This window comes from Eublepharis macularius, chromosome 14 (assembly GCF_028583425.1).
Source record: "Eublepharis macularius isolate TG4126 chromosome 14, MPM_Emac_v1.0, whole genome shotgun sequence".
NCBI classification, from domain to species: domain Eukaryota; kingdom Metazoa; phylum Chordata; class Lepidosauria; order Squamata; family Eublepharidae; genus Eublepharis; species Eublepharis macularius.
Genome location: NC_072803.1, coordinates 3455062 through 3474494, shown reverse-complemented (window position 1 = coordinate 3474494; position 19433 = coordinate 3455062). Strand labels below are relative to the sequence as shown.

At 46.2% G+C, this 19433-nt stretch overlaps 1 protein-coding gene across 1 annotated transcript; it reads right to left on the bottom strand.

Annotated features, from left to right (window-relative positions):
• Window positions 1-1411: 1411 nt before the first annotated feature.
• Window positions 1412-12344, bottom strand: LOC129342289 (G protein-activated inward rectifier potassium channel 4-like). Its single transcript, XM_054997978.1, has 4 exons — window positions 12129-12344; window positions 8541-9804; window positions 6293-6468; window positions 1412-1489 (listed from the first exon to the last, which is right to left on the bottom strand). The coding sequence occupies exons 1-4, from the start codon at window positions 12342-12344 to the stop codon at window positions 1412-1414; spliced, it is 1734 nt and encodes a 577-aa protein (XP_054853953.1).
• Window positions 12345-19433: the final 7089 nt, after the last annotated feature.

The window sequence follows — 19433 nt, the reverse complement described above, 5'->3', positions numbered from 1 at the left end:
AGCGAACTGGCCTACCTTACAAGGCTGTTGTCATGTAATGTAATATATATATATATATATATATATATATATATATATATATATATATATATATATATATATATATATATATATATATATATATATATATATATATATATATATATATATATATATATGAAACATATTTATATGTATATTTTATGTACATATACATATATTTTATATACACATAAATATATATGTATATTTACATATACGATATAAATTATAATATATATAATACACATTAATTGTATTATATTCTCTGATACTTGAAATGATCAGCCACGATTTTTATCCCACCCTTCCTCTCAGGAGCTGAGGGCAACCCACCAGTAGCTCCTCTTCCATTTTCTCTTCACAGCACTCCTGTGAGGTTGGCCAGGCTGAGAGAGTGTGGCTAGCCCAAGACTCACCCAGTCAGCTTTGTCACTGAGGGGAGGATTTGAATCCAGGACTTTGCTGCCTTAACCACAGTCAACTGAATAAACGAGCCTGCAGAAACAAATGAAGCCAATGGGATTCCACAGAGCAAAATTTGGTTGCCACTTTTGTGCTGGGAGGCGTTAGGTTTCAGATTCTTAGCCGTTATGTCGTTGTAACATTCTTTATAATGATCCAGTAAATTTCAATAAATAAAATGACAATGGCGCATCTCTAAAATAAAAGACACAATCCTAAGAAGATAGTAAAGAGTCCAGTAGCACCTTTAAGACTAACCAACTTTATTGTGGCATAAGCTTTCAAGAACCACAGCTTACATCTGGCGAAGAGAGATGTGGTTCTCAAAAGCTTATGCTACAATAAAGTTGGTTAGTCTTAAAGGTGCTACTGGACTCTTTACTATTTTGAAGCTGCATACTAACATGGCTAACTCCCCTGGATCTAATCTTAAAAAGAGTTACTGTAGTCATAAGTCCATTGAAATCAGTATATATGGGCTTAGACTAGAGTAACCCTTCTTAGGATCCAGAGGATCCAGTTCGGATCAGGCATCTGATGAAGAGAACTTGATTCTCGAAAGCTTATGCTACAATAAAATAAAATTGGTTAGTCTTAAAGGTGCTACTGGACTCTTTTTGATCTTCTTAGGATTGCACTGAAAGTGTGGCTGGGACCAAATACCTGAGGGAGGAAGGGGCATCAGGCTAGAATCTGCCCCCATGCACCAACTTTCAGAGAAGCAATGCTGGAGGTGGGGGGGGTGTCACCCACCAAGCCACAGTGTGCAGAAGGGTGTTGGCACTCCAGTCACCTGCCATGCCCAGCCGCTGGCTTAAGAGAAGATGGTCCATTTTTATTCTAGCCAGCTCTGCTGAAGCAACCAGGTAAGAATTCATTAAAATGCTAGGGCACGGCGGGGCTGGAACTCTCTGCCTCAGGAGACTTCTCACCCACCCCACCCCTCCAGTATATCTGTCAAATCTATTTCATTCTGTAGGCAGTTGGCTGTAGTTAAGTTGAATTTCTAACTTCATCTAGATTGACATTCTGACTTTTATTCATGTTGATTTTTTTTAAATGCTGGTGCCATTTTTTTACAATTCTAGACTTCTGCTTTTATGATTGCTGCTGTTGGTTGAGTTTTAGCTTTCCTGACTTTTCTCTCTTTTAAAACGTTGACTTGTCTAGCACTTTTAGTGAGAAAAGAGTATAAATCTTTTAGATAATTAAATCCACAAATTAAATCACCACGCCAAACAGGTTTCTCCCCTTCCCGTGCTGGTAAAGCTTACAGGCTTTAAAAAGCAAATCCTCTTTTGAGAAATGCAAACTAAAAAAAAAAGATCTTGTTTCCTCACAGTAATTAATTTCTCCAGTGTCTTTCCTTTCATGCTCCATGGGTTTTCTTTTTTCTAGGGTGTTCAGTTTTTGCTCTATACCTCTTAAAGCTGGACCCTAGGCCATTGTTTCCCTTAACAGACCTGTTGTCTTCTTGAGATGGTTAGAAGCCTCTGTTCTGTCCCAAGTCTGCTGTACAATTAATCTAAAAATAGTTCGGACTCAATCCAAGCTGAGTGAATGAGTATTCTAGTGGGGGGGGGGTACATTTGAGATCATCTTCTGAAAGGACCCAGAACTAGCTGCATTCCAGCCTTATAAATAACAACTTCCCACCTGCTCCGGTTTCTCAATGCCTTCTTGCATTCTGCTACCATCGCCAGCTACCCTGCCGTCTGGGACTAGGAACAACATGGAAGAGAGAGCTATATGCAGAGCCACCTTGAATCAAAATCCAAAATGCTTTTATGTAAATGTTTAGTGAATATTTGCAAACAAAAGTTACGACAATAAATATCAGTGCCTATGTCGCAATTGTTACAATAAATAGCAATGTCAGTGTCTCTCTTAATTATTTCAAAGTGCTATCAAATGTTTTCCAGTTAGTGGCACTTAAAAATCCTGCAGAAGGCAATAGTTTAAATCTGAAGAAAGCTGCCTTTTCTCCTCGCAACTCGGCTGAGGTGTAACAAGAGGAACATCTATCACTCTATTCCTAATTCTATAGATGCTCCTCTTGTTACAGATTTCATTGAACAGAATCATAGCAAAGATGATTTTAAGTATTCAGTTTTATAAGGAGCAAAAAGGGATCCAGCGGTAGTGTTATAACCTTTACTTCCTTTGGGGTAGATTTTTCCTTTAATCTTTCCCTTAACACCCTCTGGGTAGTTTGCTGCCACCAGGAATATTATATTCCAATATATTTCATTTAAGTTTTCCCTTTGGTAACGTTCCTAAGCGTCAGGCTCCTTTGTGGTTCTATGTGGCCCTGAGGATAGGAATGGGATATAGCAATGACAGCTACTCGGGGATATAACAAAACAAGATAAACTTTTATTTAGTTAAGAAGCGTATTGGTTTCATAAAAGTGGTTCTCGGTTCTTAAAGTTACTTCATTTACTCTCATTCACACAGATCTCTTCCAAGCCTTCACACACAGTTAGCCTCTTTCTCTAACTCAATATTTGTCTCACAGAAATGCTTAAAACTCCTCAGGCTGCACACAGCCAGCCTGCTTTCTTCGGACTGAAACTTTTCTCTCTGCACTCCCAGTCTCAAACTGCATTCACTCCACCCACACTCTGTCCTGAGCCAATCGTATTGCTCACTCATCCCTCTCTTTCACCCCCCACTCTTCACCGCTCTCACCAAGCATTTAAAGACACATGCACACATTTACTCGAAATCGTTACAGGTAGTGATACACAAACTGCACTTTTGAGGCAGGAAGCCCTGTGGACCTTTAAGCTCAATCTCCTTACAGCCTATGACTTAAATGAGAACATGGACCTTTCTTGTTTTTTTATAAACTGTATAACATGGGTCGCATGGTTACAGTGTAGAACTGGCACGTTAAGGATATTTGTATTTTTTCTGTAAATACTTACTTCAGCTGGAATAACAGCTCTGAATGTCTTTTCAGCAGCATGGTCTTTGGAGAAATGGTATTCGATGACTCACCGTTTCAGTATAAGGTAGAACACACAGAACAGCAGCAGTATGTGTTGGTTATACAGCTTTTGAACAAATAATGGATGAAGTGATTTTTCTTTGTTGAAGAGACCCTAAGAGATTCTGTTTGGTGTAGTGGTTAAGAGCACGGGACTCTAATCTGGAGAGCCGGGTTTGATTCCCCACTTCTTCACGAAGCCAGCTGGGTGGCCTTGGGCGAGTCACAGTTCTCTGGAGCTCTCTCAGCCCGACCCACCTCACAGGGGGATTGTTGTGGGGTAATAATAACACTTTGTAAACCGCTCTGAGTGGGCATTAAGTTGTCCTGAAGGGCGGTATATAAATCGAATGTCATTATTATGTTATTATAAAAGAAGACTGAAACGGAGCTTCCTCCGTCAGCAACATAGGGACTGATATTTATTGTAGTAACATTTGTTTGCAAATAGTAAACACCTCTAGAGGTGGTGGGCTCTCCTTCTTTGGAGGTTTTTGAGCAGAGGCTAGATGGCCACCTGACAGCAATGCTGATTCTGTGAACCCAGGTAGATCATGAGAGGGAGGGCAGGAAGGGTTACATCAGTGCTTAGTTCTCATGGCCCTTCTTACATGCCCAGAGTAATGCCAGTCACCACTTTGGGGTCAGGTAGCAATTTCCCCCAGGGCAGTTTGGCTAGGGATCCTGGAGGTGTTTTGCCATCTTCTGGGCATGGAGCAGGGGGTCACTGGGGCAGTCAGGGGGGTAGTTGTGAATTTCCTGCATTGGGCAGGGGGTTGGACTAGATGACTCTAGAGGTCCCTTCCAACCCTATGATTCTATGGTTCATTTTGGGTTGTATTTCGTAAGTGTTCACAGTTATACTTTGTATCCCTGTAACTTCCTGTTCCTTGATCCTCTCGTTGCCTTTCTTTGAATCAGAATCCAGCAGCAATATGGAACCCGAGTGCAAAGTTATCATGGGCTTCTGGCTAGGCTGAGAGTCAATGGCTCTCACAGTAGATGGAAGCACCAACAATGTGCCCAGCTCTTGTAGGGCTTCTTAAGGAAGAGCAGACCTGCAAAATCCAGAGGGCTTAAGAGGGCCTTAAGGACCCACCTGTTTGCTCAAGCTATGGGGCTACGGGGTAATGATATTGCATGGCAGACTTTCACTGTTCCGGTTTAAGGTGTGGTTGTTTCAGTATCTTCTTTGCACTCCGTTACCCTCATGGCAGCAGCTGCCTCCAGCACAAGGCACTCCTCTCTTGGCACAAGTACAAACAGTTCAGCTTCTCTCCACGTCGCCCGGGTTTTCTCCTTCCTTCCGCTCTAGGAAAAAGGCCTCCCACCACCAGCAGGAGCTGGTGCAATCTGCTGAGCCAGACCCTTGGTCTGTAAGCTCGGCATTGTCTACTCTGGCGGGCAGTAGGTCTCCGGGGTCTCAGGCAGGGGTCTTTCACAAGAGATCCACTCTACTGCCTGAACCTTTAGAACCGGAGATTAAACCTGGGACCTTCTACATGCAAAGTAGGTACTCTGTGACTGAGCCATAGCCCCTCATCAAGGCTTTCAAAAAGCTTTGTCTGAACAAAACCCGACATGTCTTTTGTCCTTGCAGAAGCTAACGGCAGATCAGGAGACCCAGTTTTGAATAGCAAAACCAAGTAGAAATCAAAGGGTTAATCCATCTCTGCCATCCCTGCCTGGTCCCCAAACTGAGGTTGCACCAGGCTGCAATTTGCATTTTTGGGGAGGGAAAGAGACTCTCTTCTGTTTGAGTCCCTTTCACACTCATGCACATTTCTGAAAGACAGGAAGTTCCACAAGGAAGTATACCCGAGTCCGTTCAAGAAGAATCTTTATTTGCTTGTGGATGCCCTTCCCCTCCCCACAGGTCCTTGTTACAAAAGAGGATGGCTTTGTGTAGACATAATTCCACTTAGCTGCAACCACAGCACAGAAACCAGAAGAGTTCAGGAGCTAAAGGCAAAGAGGAGGGAAGGTAGTCGGCTATTTACAGGAGATGGGGAGCAACATCCACCAAGAGTTCCGTATGGCACTGTAATAAGACGAGACACTTTCACATTTGTGCCTGAAGCTGTGATGGGGGGCGGCACAGAGGTTCCAGGCACCTACAGTACATGGCATAGGAACGGGAGCTGCCGGAAGACGTAGCAGGCTCCAGAAAACTGGTGTGGGCCACCCATGCTTTTCCAGCAGCTTATCTCAAAACGAATCTTTCTCATCAATACATAAGCATCCAGGCCTTTTACATTCTTGGAAAACCAAACAATGATTTTTGAGAAGCGTGACAAATGTCATATCCATAATCCAACTCCTAGAGTGGTTTTTTTTGTTTCAACGGACAGCATGTTAAGCGAGGAAACAGGCGATGTGACGGATTGCCCAAAGTCTTCAGTGATAGCACGGGGGACCTTTTTGTGCTTTGATTTCCTGAGTCCCACATAAGCAAAGTAATTCGATCACCTTATTTTCCATACTGCCCCAACGGGGAACTTAATACACCCAATTGCATGAGGAAGTAGGATGCACCTTTTCACCAACCTCACGGTTACCTGGGCCTTCCTTACTTGTGTTGAGTTGGGCAGAAACCTGCAGCATCTGCTTTGAGGTGGCTTAAATTTTGGCCTCCTGGTTTTGGTACTCATTGCTTCTCTCCTCCTCTGTGATGTTAGGAAAGTAGAGTTTGGAGAGGGCTTCCTCGCTGGGGCCATCCCCGTGCCGAGTATCATTGTTGAGCTCTGCTGAAAGGCAAGGGTGCACCAAATGGTCCCAGTACAAGCTGAGTGTCGATTGGTCCTGGGTCTCCAGCGCCCTCATCTCATTCATTTCTCGCGCACTAGCTGCTGGAGTCTGAACTTCGAAGGTCTTTTCAAATCGAGAGTAATCTACACGGAAGGCGCCTTTTTCCAGAGACATACAGGGCTCAAAGCGATGGCCCCAGAGGATCTCGTCCTCTGTGTACGACGTCCGGGCTTGACACGTCATCCCTGCAAGAAATGAACAGTGACGTCTCAGAGAAAATGTGATGAATACCATATAGGCTTAAATCCATGTTGGATTCAGCGTTGACTCCAAGAGAAACCCTGGAGGGTTTCAGAAACACACACCTTTGCCAGCTCTCTTGGGCTCTTCACGTTTCTTTTTTCCTCCCCCTTGAACTGTGAACTTCATCCACCAAAGTTAAGTGTCTCAAGAAACATTTGATGGACTAACGAGGTTTATATTGTTTTGTGTTTTTTTTAAGTTGGTTGTTATAAATGATACTGTATAGCTTTTATGGTTAGATTTTACTTTGGACCAATGTATCTCCCTGCAACCTGATTATAGTAGATAACACCATTCACTTTTCCAAGAAAGAGAGGGAGCTGCCAAGCGCTCCAGCTTCACCAGGCGTTAAATTAATCCCCTCATATCCCACCAAGAAGCCCGAAGTGGTGTACACGAATGCCTTCTCCCATTTTTTCCACCCAACAGCCCTGCTGAGTGTGTGTGCCTGGCCCAAGGTCACTCCTGAGCTTCATGATTCAAACACAGGCCTTCCTCCCTGGTCAAAGCTTAGCAACTTAACCGCTACACCACAGATCCTTTCCCACCTTATTCTAACCTCGGATTCACCCACTAAACAGTCTTTCCCTTAATAATTCTAGAGATGCCACAAGAATCTTGCCTATTTTTGAACAAAGTTTGACCCTGCTGACTATGCAAACAGGCTCCTATAGCAGTATATCACCTTTCGAGAGTCAGAGAACCCTTTGTCAGACTCTAGAAAGCTCATACCCTGGAGATCTGGTTAGTCTTTGAGGTGCTACTGGACCCAAATCTTGAATTAATCAAGTTACTCAAGCTCTATTCAAACAGATTAACAGTTTTTCCTCTTGCAACAATTTCAGACTCAAAGAAAGTCTAGATGAAGGACCACCAGATGGCACCAAACCTCCTGGATTACAGGTCTTTAGGATTTGGTGTGCAATAAGTATTCCTTTCTTCCTATAGGGGTTGTTGGCCATTTTTCCATGCCATTAGATGTACTCATGGATAGCTGTGAACACATGTACATGTGCATGCACATGTGCGCACACATACACAGAGTCTACCTGGTTGTTGACTAAATTTACTAGGGGAGAACTTTGTATTATGTTCTCCCACATCAAAATTTTTCTCTCTTAAACAAGTCCTCTTTTGTCCAGTAAAGAAAGACTTCTTATGGCACTTGAAATGCATGACATTGACAGAAGCATAATCAGGGGGAAGGGCTCGCACAGACTCATACCTGGCTGTTGTATGGCTCGCGCAGACTCATACCTGGCTGTTGTATGGCTCGCGCAGACTCATACCTGGCTGTTGTATGGCTTGCGCAGACTCATACCTGGCTGTTGTACCCAAATCAACAAGACTCTCAACCCCCTGATCGTAAATGGTGGCAGAGACCAGACTTGGGCTCCAGAGTTAAATCTGGTTTCTTTGAGAACATTCATGTTAAGAAGTCACTTCTGAGTGTGATGTGGGGGGCGGCGTTGGCAGCAGAGAGGAGAGTCAGCATGCTGTACTGGTTAGAGTGACTAGAATCTGGGACACCCAGGTCAAATCCCCACTATTCCATGGGAACTCAATAGGTAATCTTGAGCCAATCACCCTAATAATAATAATAACAACATTCGATTTATATACCGCCCTTCAGGACAACTTAATGCCCACTCAGAGCGGTTTACAAAGTGTGTTATTGTTATCCCCACAACAAAACACCCTGTGAGATGGGTGGAGCTGAGAGAACTCTGAGAGAGCTGTGACTGCCCCAAGGTCCCCCAGCTGGCTTCAAGCGGAGGAGTGGGGAATCAAACCCAGTTTTCCAGATTAGAGTCCCGCACTCTTAACCACTACATCAAAGTGGCTCTCAGCCTAGCCTCCATTACAGGATTCTTAGGATAAGACAGGCAAGAGAACATTGTGTGCCACTCTGAGCTTCATGGAAGAGCAGGATAAAAATATACTGAAGAAATAAGTAAATAAATACTGAACAAATTGGGTTCAGCCCTTCCCTGGTCATAGACAGAGCGCTCACCTGTGGCTTCCACAATGCCTTCAAGAATTACGATTATTTCAAACTGCTCCCTCTTCAATGCCTCTGCAGACATCTCCCAAAAGGGACTGAGGTCGTTGATGATGTGGCAAATTATCTGTGGCTCCACGAGGAAGAGGCGGTCCTCTCCCGTGTCATAGCCCAGGTTCAGCTCTGACTGCTCCAGTGGGATGAATTCCCCTTCCTTCGTCTGCCTGGACTTAATCAGCTTGGCTCTTATTTTTGCATCCACCATGTGACTGTCCCGTAGATCTCCAATGCGGAACATGAGGCAGAGCTTCTCATCCCGGTGGGAGATCACACATTTCTTGCTGAAGATTAAGGTCTGGGCACGCTTCTTGGGTCTGGAGATCTTCACGAACATGCATCCCACCATGAGGGCATCGATCATAGAACCGATGATGGACTGGGCCATTAGCAAAATGACCCCCTCCGTGCAATTGGCTGTCACAATTCGTGAGCCATAGCCAATAGTCCGTTGACTCTCCACAGAGAACAGTAAGGCAGAAATGAAGCTATCAATGTTCTCGATGCAAGCCTTCCACTCGGTGTCACCTATGTGGCTGACGTCATCTCTGACCCAGGCATCAAAGAAATATATAATACCGAAGACCACCCAGGTGGTGATGTAACACATGCTGAAGACAAAGAGGAACCAGCGGTACTTGAGATCCACGATGGTGGTGAAGATGTCTGACAGGAACCTTTTCTTTTCCTGAATGTTGCCTAAATTCACCTGGCACTTGCCCACTTTGGTCACATACCGCTGCCGCTGCTGTTTGTTACCCCAACCAAATTGCCCGTCATCCTCCATGAGTTTGCAGCGCCGGGTCTGCCCTTTGTCTGAGGTGGGCACCGAGACCACACTGCGGGTTGGGGTTTTGCTCCGAGCAGAGCTGATGATGTTGGGGGCGCTGAGCGCGTGCTGTGGATAGAAGCGGGTATTGAGGTCCCGCCACAGTGTAGATGGTGACGGGTCAGTTCTGGAGGCCCGGTGGTATTTGGGCAACTCTTCTGTGTTGATGGAGACACTGGGCCGGTGTTTGGTAGGCGCAACGGTTCCGTAACAGGTTGGCTCAGCTGTGCTGTGTGCTCTCTGGAGGAGGACTGACCTGTCGTTGGGTATGTTTGAGCTGCAGCATACAGAAACGTAGTTGCACGTTAGGGCATTTTTCTTTGCCGTTGTGGTTTGCATTTGCTGGTGGCTGTCATCTAGGGGACCCATGGGAATGGCCACCATTTCAGGCTGCAAGAGAAAATATTAACATGCATGAAATCCCCTCCTGTTCCACCCCGAATCAGTGCGTTATCAGTTTTAGTACAATCATGGAAGTTACTCTTGAATTAGAAGCCCCCATCTTTCAAGCTAAAGGTCGGCAAGGCTGTGCTGCTCAAGAGGCCTAAAATTCCCTGTGTGGAGGCCAGCTGGTGGATCTTGGGCTAGATTTTGCCCCTGAAGAGGCTTTATCTGGACTCTTGTGACCCCACCAAATTTTAAGCAAGGGAAACAAATCAGCTATGATCTTGGGAGTTTGTTTCACTGCCACTCTGCCCCCTAAGAGGTTCTTTCCAATAAGTCCATCTGTCCTTCTCCACCACTGTGGCAAAGAGTCAGCTGTCTTGTATAATGGGAGTGCTTGTGTCCCATACTCACGAAGCCCTCCCAGACAGGCAGTGCCAGCTCTGTTGAAGAGCCTGGTTATCTGCAAGGGTTTCGATTGTTCTGCCCTCAGGCAAATATCAAGAAGATACCAGCCACTTGAGAAGCCTGAATCTGCCCCCACCCAGATGTAGGCAGCAGCTATCATTATAAGATAAAATCTGAGGGTGAGAACTGCTAGTCTGGGGGTTGTCACCGTCCATAAATTACTAGCGTGAATGGAAGCCAGTTTGGTATTGTGGTTAAGAGCGAGCGACTCTAATCCAGAGAACCAGGTCTGATTTCCCACTCCTCTGCTGGAAGCCAGCTGGGTGACCTTGGGTCAGTCACAGCTCTCTCAGAGCTCTCTCAGCCCTACCCACCTCACAGGGTGATTGTCATGAGGATAATAATGACACACTTTGTAAACCACTCTGAGTGGGCATTAAGTTGTCCTGAAGGGCGGTATATAAATAGAATGTTGTTATTATTATGTTATTAAGAGGATACTAATTCTCTCTTGGGATGCTCTTCCAATTACCTGCAAGGTGCTGCTGTAATACAGGTACTGATTATGGGTGCTTCTCTGTTTGCAGTCTACTGGCTTTGTGGACCACTTTGGGATCTCCCTTCCCTTTATGCCAACATCCCAATCTAAACCGGGCGCCTGCACACCTGAGTTTTAGAGGGTGGCACCTCTGGGAGTGCCACTCATAGGATTCTCAGCATCTCTCTGACCACACAGAGAAATGCTTTATGGAGGAGGGGGAGGGGGAGGGATCACCTTGACGCCAAATTCTTGCCTTGATTCTTCATCGTCTCATTCACTCCTATAGTCCCTTGTGGAGAAATGTTTTAAGGAAAGGCCGGTACTTTGGGGAGGAAAACATACACACACTTGCTGATTGAGCCAACTCTCATCCCCAGCTGACAGCAGGTAGCACAGAGAAGCAACTAGACAGGTAGGGAATGCCGATTCACCAGTCAAGGGGAAGGCTTCCCTTGAAACAGTTATTAATTAAGGCATCTTGAGAAGCAGGCTAATTAAAAACAAGACTTAAATATAGAGCTCTGGTCTCTACTTCTGAAAATCAACCAAGCTATATACTCCTGAAAAGGCTGGGGTCCTATGCAGGGCTTTTTTTCAACAGGAATGTGGTGGAACGGAGTTCCGGCACCTATTGAAACTACTCGTCAATAGGGCGTGAAAATAATATGATTTCAAAGAATCCCGTGTGTTTCTTCCTCATTTCCCTCTTGAGAGTTCCGCCACCTCTTTTCCCAGAAAAAAAAACCCTGGTCCTATGTACATGGGGGGAGGGGTCCAATTAGCAACTAGGGGCAATGCGACCTGTCCCACTTTGTATTGCGATGATCTAATGGGGAACGTTTTCCCCATGGTCAGGTGAAAGGAGGCGGCACCAGCTATGGGGTGAATGCCGATGCAAAGGGGAGAGGGGAGGAAGGGCCAGATTGTTAGGTTCTCATCTGAGCTAGAACAAAGCCACATATTTGGCAGCTCAGTGGGATTCCAGAGGTGGAAAGGAGACGTGGATGGAAAGGAAGCGTCTGCCATCTGTGCTTGAGAGGAGCATTTAATGCATTTATTTGATCTCTATATTGCCTTTTTTGCCGGTTCCAAGTTCACCATAAAGAAGTGGTTAACAAGGCCAAGATGCAGACTAGATGGATAAGTTGCTCTGCAGTCTTATCCGGGCTCATGAAAACATCTCTTGCTGAAACCCAGCATCATACAGATAACAACATACACTAGCAAAAATATTTTGGTCTCTCTTGGAGACGGGGGAACAATTCTGATCCATTACAGCATATGGATAAAACCGATCTCCCCCACCCCCCACCCCCAAGACGCTCCCGCTTAGATGACCACAGCCAAGAGGCAACTAGCCCAAATGGCCCGGTGCTCCTACCTTCTGCGGAAAGGTCCCATATCTGCTTGTATCTGTGGGGGGGCGAGGGAGGTAAGCCAACATGTGCTTGGCAGTGGGAGTCTTTGCTGGGGGGATGGAGTTCCTGCGGCTCCGTGAATCTTCACACATCAGCCACCAATCACCGATGCTGCGGGCACCAATCTCATCATCTGACTGCAAGCCTTCCACGTTACTGCTGGAGGCAGGCAATGCCATGGTTGCGACAGGCCGAGGTGGGGCCTAGCCCCGAGCTTTACACCTTCTCCGGTGTTGAGACCTTCCATAGAAGACATCAAGAGAGCATAGGATTATTCCACCAATGCGCAAAAGGATGCTTTGGGGACAGCTGTTTGGATCTGAGATACCCACAAAAGGCTCCAGTCTTGCTTCAGCTACGAACCTGAACTGGTGGCTTTTGTGGTATGGTGGCAAGTAAGGGGAGGTTCAGATAAAAAGTCCATCTTCTTACTGACAGCCAGTACTATGTCATGATAAGAATGCCAGACTAGGATCTGGGAAACCCAGGTTCAAACCCCTGCTCCGCCATGGAAGCTTGCTGGGTGGCCTTGGGCCAGTCACATAAACACACTGCCTAGCTTAAGGTGGTTGTTGTAAGGATAAAATGGGGCAGAGGAGAACAACGTAAGCTGCTTTGGTCCTCGCTGGGGTGAAAGGTGGGGTTATAAATGAAGTTTAACCTCACTACTACCTTGTAAGGTAGGTTAGAGAAAGAGTATGTGATTAGCCCTAGCAAGCTTCATGGTGGGAGGCAGGGAGGGGCCCAGGTTTCCCAGATCCCAGTCCAGCCACTACATTGCACCAGCTTTCACGTTCTGACACTACCAAGTTCAAAGGCTGTGGGGCCCCTCCTTGACAGATGCTGGAAATAATAGAGGGAGGTTTTTAACATGGTTCCTGAATTTTGCGTTGGGTCACTGCAGCTAGCTCTTACTTGATTAACACTGATCCTGAGGAAGTCAGACTGGGTATTGCTGAAACTCGCTTTAATTGCAAACGTCTAAGATTGCAGGTCCCGATTATGTTGTGGCTTGCTCAGGGGAGGAGAGGAAAGTGAGTCTAGTGGTAAAAGCACAGACCATAGCAACCACAAAGAAGCAGATTTATACCTAGGGGCAGTCTGTGGCCCAGTGGCAGAGCAGAAGGTCCCAGGTTCAATCCCCACCCCACAATACCTCCAATTTTTAAAAAGCTCAGGTAGTGGGTGATGTGAAAGATAAGAGACCTGGGAAAGTAGACAGAATTGGCTTCGGTGGGCCAAGGTTCTGACGTTAAGGCAGCATCAACTGTTCATTGTTTATTAATTTAAAATTGGTATAGCCTGGATATTCTCAGCTTAAAGCGTCCAAGGCAATTTAACAAACAGTTGCAAAAATCAATGATAAAACCACAGTGCAACCAGATGAAAGACCTAAACTGCAACTAGCAGCCAGACATCATTGAATTCACTCCAACTATCAAACGTAACATGAAACACGTTCACCTGATCCCTACAATTGACTAAGCTGGGTGAGCAACTGTGGTGGGGGCAGCTTCGTGTGTGAGGTGCCACACCAGAGAAAGCCCTGATCCCCACTCGCCAAACCTCTGCAGAGCAGGGCCTCTGTTGAAGATCTCAGCTGATAGGCAGCTACACATAGGTTGCCCCCACCCTTGCATTTATGTTCAATCTACACAAGGAAGGTCTTGAACATGCAAATTTTCTCCGTTAAAATTTATACAGTTTTGCACATGCAGAGTGTCTGTAGGTTTTCTAATAAGGCCCTTTCAAGTTGCCTTATTGAGGTGAGAAGCTGAAAACCACGTCTCTTCTGTCATGGCTGAGCATTAAGGCCACTGATATCAACTGTGAGGATTATGGGAGGAAAACACTGATTTATGCAGTAGGCCTTTTGTGCTCAAATGCACGGGTACAAAAGGTCCCTCACATCATCTTCCCAACTGCAAGGAAAGTCAAGAGCATCCATGCTCCAGATTGGACAATGGAATCCAGGACATGCAGCTAAACATAAGGCACTAGATGTATGAAAACAAAACAATTTGAGCAAGAATTGGGTCCAATAGCACCTTAGAGACCAACGACATTTCTAGGGTGTGAGCTTTCTTTGCTCACAATAATAATAATAACATTTGATTTACATACCTCCCTTCAGGACAACTTAATGCCCGCTCAGAGCGGTTTACAAAGTATGTTGTTGTCCCCACAACAAACACCCTGTGAGGTGGGTGGGGCTGAGAAAGCTCTGAGAGAGCTGCGACTCACCCAAGGTTACCCAGCTAGCTTCACCTTGGAAACCTAGTTGGTCTCTAAGGTGCTATTGGACCTGATTTTTGCTCTTCTGCAGATCAACACGGCTACCCACCTGAAACTATCCTCAAAAAAATACAGTGAGTCAAACAAGGAAAGGCGGGGAATGGCAAAAGAATCTTCAGGAGCAAGACCAGTTTGACTCAGGGCTAGCATTGCCAGCTTTAGGTTAGGAAATTCCTGGAGATTTGGAGGGGGGAGCCTGGACAGGGCAGTGTTTGGGAGAGGAGGGACCTCAGCTGGGTCTAATGCCATAGAGTCCACCTTCCAAAGCAGCCATTTTCTCCAGGGGAAATGATCTCTGTTGCCTGGAGATGACTAATAATCCTGGGAGATCTCCAGCCATCACCTGCAGGTTGGCGACCCTACTTGGGGCAGGGATTTCATCCTGGTTTCAGATGCAGTGCTCAAAGAGTGAGCACGCACGTCTACCAAATCTTCCCAAAGCAGCTGATTGGAGTCCATCCTGATTGTCCCCTACAGCTCACAGGCACTGCTAAAACTCGGACCAGCACTGCCTCAGTAACCTGCATCCCAGCTTGGTCTTCTCTCACTTACAGAGAGCCCCAGAACCTACAACAACTCCTCACCTGCAACAATGAGCTACCCAACACCACCCTGCAACTAGCCAGCCCGCCAACTTTGACCTTAGAGACGCAAAAGCAACACGCCCCAGTAACATCAGCTATGCTGCCTCTGGCTCGTCTTCCAACCTGATTTATGCCATTCTCATGTCAACAAATAGATCAGTCCCTGCACAAAAGAACAAATGGACACAAACCTGGCGTTACAAACCACAGTATTCGGAAACCAGCGAGTGAACATTTTAAACTTCCAGAGCATTCTGTTCTTGATCTGAAAGTCACTGTTCTGCTATAGAAGAACTTCAAGTCCAATGCAACATTTCAGAATCGGGATTAATCATTAAGTTTGATGCTACACATACACACACTCAACACACACACTAGGTCTTAGCAAGGATTTTGGATTTCCCACTCACTGTAGGTGCTAATATCTTGCATATCCCATCTCCTACAGATGTTAGTTCAACTATACTTCTGTAACTTCCATTTGGATCTGCTTATCTGGTTTCATCCTGCACTTTCCTAGATTAGATTTTATGTTAATCCTACTTTACCCATCTAACAACAGTTGGGGATGGCTCTCAATCACTCCACGTGAATTGATTACTCTTTGGGTTGGATTTTGTTTTAAAGCAGCCTATCTTCATACTATCCCTCCCACACACACACACACACACTGAACTTTCCGTGGTGTATGTAAGTGCATTATCTAAATGAATGTGCGTGTCATGCATCTGACGAAGTGATCTCTGACTCACAGAAGTTTCTGCTGTAATAAATTCTGTTAGTCTCTAAGGTGCCACTGGCCTCCCTGTTTTATTTTGCTGCTACAGGCTAACACAGCTACCAACGTGGAATTAAGATAATGGATCTGAAGTCTTTGAACTTGTTGAAAGTGCAACTACAAAAGCTAATGACAGTGCGAGCCAGTTTGCTGTAGTGGTTAAGAGCGGCAGGACTCTAATCTGGAGAGCCAGGTTTGATTCCCCGCTTCTGTGCTTGAAGCCAGCTGGGTGACCTTGGGGCAGTCGCAGCTTCTAGGGAGCTCTCTCAGCCCCACCCACCTCACAGGGTGTTTGTTGTGGGGATAATAATAGCATACTTTGTAAACCACGCTGAGTGGGCATTAAGTTGTCCTGAAGGGCGGTATATAAATCAAATGTTGTCGTTGTTGTTGTCGTTGTTATATATATATGGGAACTCCAATGGAGTGACTCCTGCTGGTTCTTCAAGAGGAAAAACACGGAAGAAAATGGGAAGAGTATCTTCTCTAAAACCATTTTATCGTAGTAGGTGCATGGTGTATGGTCTTCTCTGAAGCTGCCTTCCCCATCACATGTTAATGGGGGGGGGGCTGGGGCCAGTCTCCGCCACATTGCAGAGCATGCTGGTTTAGGAGCATGTGGCCAGTTCTACTCTGAAGGGCTTCAGAATCAGCATAGAGTACGCAATTGGGCAGGGCTGGAGTCAAACTGAGCTGAAGGAGGTGAGTGGGCTGCTGTCATAGCCCAAGCTCAGCCTTGAGATTTTAGAAGGTTAAAGACAGGCAAGAATCAACAGCAGTCACAGTCCAAGCCTGGAGGGAATCCATCTAACATTCATGAAGCTGTCACTCAAACTGGGAATATTTGCGAGAGAAATGTGAACACCGTTTCCTGGCATTCACAATTCTCAAGTTTCTCAGCAGCAACAAAGATCCCCATTCCCAGTCAAGTCAAGTCAAGTTAGCCTTTATTGGCATATAGCCCATTCCCAGTCAATGGATACCAACCCTAAAGGTCTGGGGTTTTTTCCTCTCACATGTCGTGATGTCCCCCAAGAATTGTAACTTGGTGAGGGTGTGGAACATTCTTTGGTACAGATTGCATTTCAAAGAGAATTACCAGGGAACCAGTTTAAATTGTTGTATATCATCACCTGTATTCTCATAGCTCCCTACTGGGCAACCCTGCTGGTGCTGGCTGAAACCAGCCAGGCTAGATGAGGCGAAGCAGTCTGGGGAGGGGAGGGAAATAGCCTTTCCTTCAATTGCCATTTACCCCTCTGCATTCATACCAGATGGAGGGGTGGGGGCTTCTGCTCTTCCTGGCGGGGGAATCTCTCACTCCTCTCGCCTATGTTAAAATAATAGGTTTAAAGCCAAACCCATGCACCCATGTGTGGTTGGGGCTTGTGTTTGTATGAGTGCGGGGGCGTGTGACTGCATAACAGCAGATGGCTAAGCTAATTATGTGCCATGTTAAGCATTGGCCAGTCTTTTGGCCCTTCCCTTCAGATCCGAAGCAGGCAGGGCAGATACCTGTGGAGGGGAAGATGCTTGAGAACCTTGGAGCATTGTCTGACCCAGCAATTCACAGAACTGAGCAATTCATGCAAGAGTACGTGCACATGTACTCAGGAGCCCCGTGGTGCAGAGTGGTAAGCTGCAGTACTGCAGCCCAAGCTCTGCTCACAACTTGAGTTCAATCCTGGCAGAAGCCGGATTCAGATAGCCGGCTCAAGGTTGACTCAGTCTTCCATCCTTCCAAGGTCGGAAAAATGAGTACCCAGTTTCCTGGGGGTAAAGTGTAGATGACTGGGGAAGGCAATGGCAAACCACCCCGTAACAAAAAAAGTCTGCCAAGAAAACGTATTTCGACATCCCCTCGTGGGTCAGTAATGACTCAGTGCTTGCACAGGGGACTACCTTGACCTTTTACGCGCACACATGTTCAAACTATTTGGACAATCAGGTACAGTGTGCTGGCATAATTTTCTTGAAAGAAGAATTTTAAGCCTTAGGCAAGGAAGTCCATGCTCCAATGCAATTTGTTGTGAACCAGAGGGAATAGGATGGAGCATGGGCCCCGCTTTTCAAAATAAACACAGTCTAAGCATATCTAATTTGAACAAACAAACAAACAGAACTTCCCTGAGAAGCTAGCTCACCCAGATCAAGGAACAGAAGGTGAGTGTTCCAGGCAGGCAGCTTTCTCTTTATTTGGAAATTTAGCCCTGCAACTAATCTATTGGCCATGACTATCTGCAAAATTTTGGTTCTCTCCTTTTTTTTAAAACGCCCTGGCTGAAAATCGCACTCCTATTGTGCTATATTGTCACCTTAGTGTTACATTGCAAGGGGCTTAGAATGGAGTAACTGCACAGGATTGCACTGTAAGACTAAGGTGACAATATTGCGCAATGGGAGTGAAAACAGAATTATGGGTACAGCTGACCACCCCCACAAGGCCCCCAGAAAGCAAATTCTACGTGAATTTCTAATGGAGTCTTCGGTGCCTGTAATGGAAAAGCGATCCGCAGGTGGCAAAGATGGGGCCGGAAAGCATGGCAGGCACTCGGGGTTTTCTCCCCAGCCGCTGCGATCTGGGCACTGGATGTTTGGCATCCCTCTGAGCATGGATTCATTTCCGGCTGCCCTACCATCATGCCCCCTACAAGACTTCCTGGATGTCATGGGTCCACAGCGATCAGCAGACCTCCGCTCTACCGAACAGGAGCCTGCAACCTTCTTGGGGTTGGGGTCTTTTTTCAGCTCCTTATTGTGTGTTTTGAAATGACAACAAGCCTGATGGGGTGCACAGAAGGATAAGAGTCCCTGTGCAGACGGCATCTTGCCATTAAGGAACCGCTGCCCTCGCCCCCCCGTCCCTCCCCACCCCATCCATTGACATCTGGCTTCCCAGTCACGAGATGGAGTTCCTTGCCAACTTCATTTCCCTTTCATTTATGCCTTTAAAACATTTCCGTCCTTCCCAGCATCCAAAATGGATCCACAGTGCAGCTTACAATAAACGTTAAATCATTAAATACAACCTCCCCCCCCCCCCCCCGCAAAGAGACAACAACCCCCTGGGTGGTCAGCAGGGAAACGCGGTGGACTGGAGGGACAGAGACGACAGCTAAGCGATTCGCATCCCGAAAATCATCTCAGCAGGGCCTTCCTTTTCTTCACTGGCGGATTAATGTTGAGGGGGCGAAAGAAACTTCCCTTGGCCATTTTACGGCAGAGGAAGAACTGGGGCAATGATCTACGCAGCCGTGCGGCACCCCAGACCCACTCCAGCATTCCAGATTGGGCCTGAAAACTCACGGGAACCCGTACACGTGACATAAAATCCAAGAAACTTGTTCTAGGGCCCCCTGGTTGAGATGTGTGTGCGAGTACATCATTAGCCGTAGAAGTGCAGGCAAGCACTACTATATTTGACCAGTGGTCCCTCCAGTCCCTAAGTGACCAATAAGATGCTACAGGTGGCCCACAGTCCCCTTTCTATGACCACAAATGCACACAAATGTAACCTTGCAGGCCACCACTGGCTTCCCTCCTGGCTGCGCTCCATATCTGACATCAGAGACGTTTTGCTCTGAACACTGAGGCCTCAACTGAGCATCACC

Coding starts and splice junctions, on each gene's coding strand:
- LOC129342289 (XM_054997978.1), bottom strand. CDS start 12,344: ATGGCATTGCCTGCCTCCAGCAGTAACGTGGAAGGCTTGCAGTCAGAT. Junction 9,805..12,128: donor ATGGGACCTTTCCGCAGAAG/GTAGGAGCACCG, acceptor TTTCTCTTGCAG/CCTGAAATGGTGGCCATTCC. Junction 1,490..6,292: donor GAGAAATGAATGAGATGAGG/GCGCTGGAGACC, acceptor AGATGAAGTTAG/AAATTCAACTTAACTACAGC.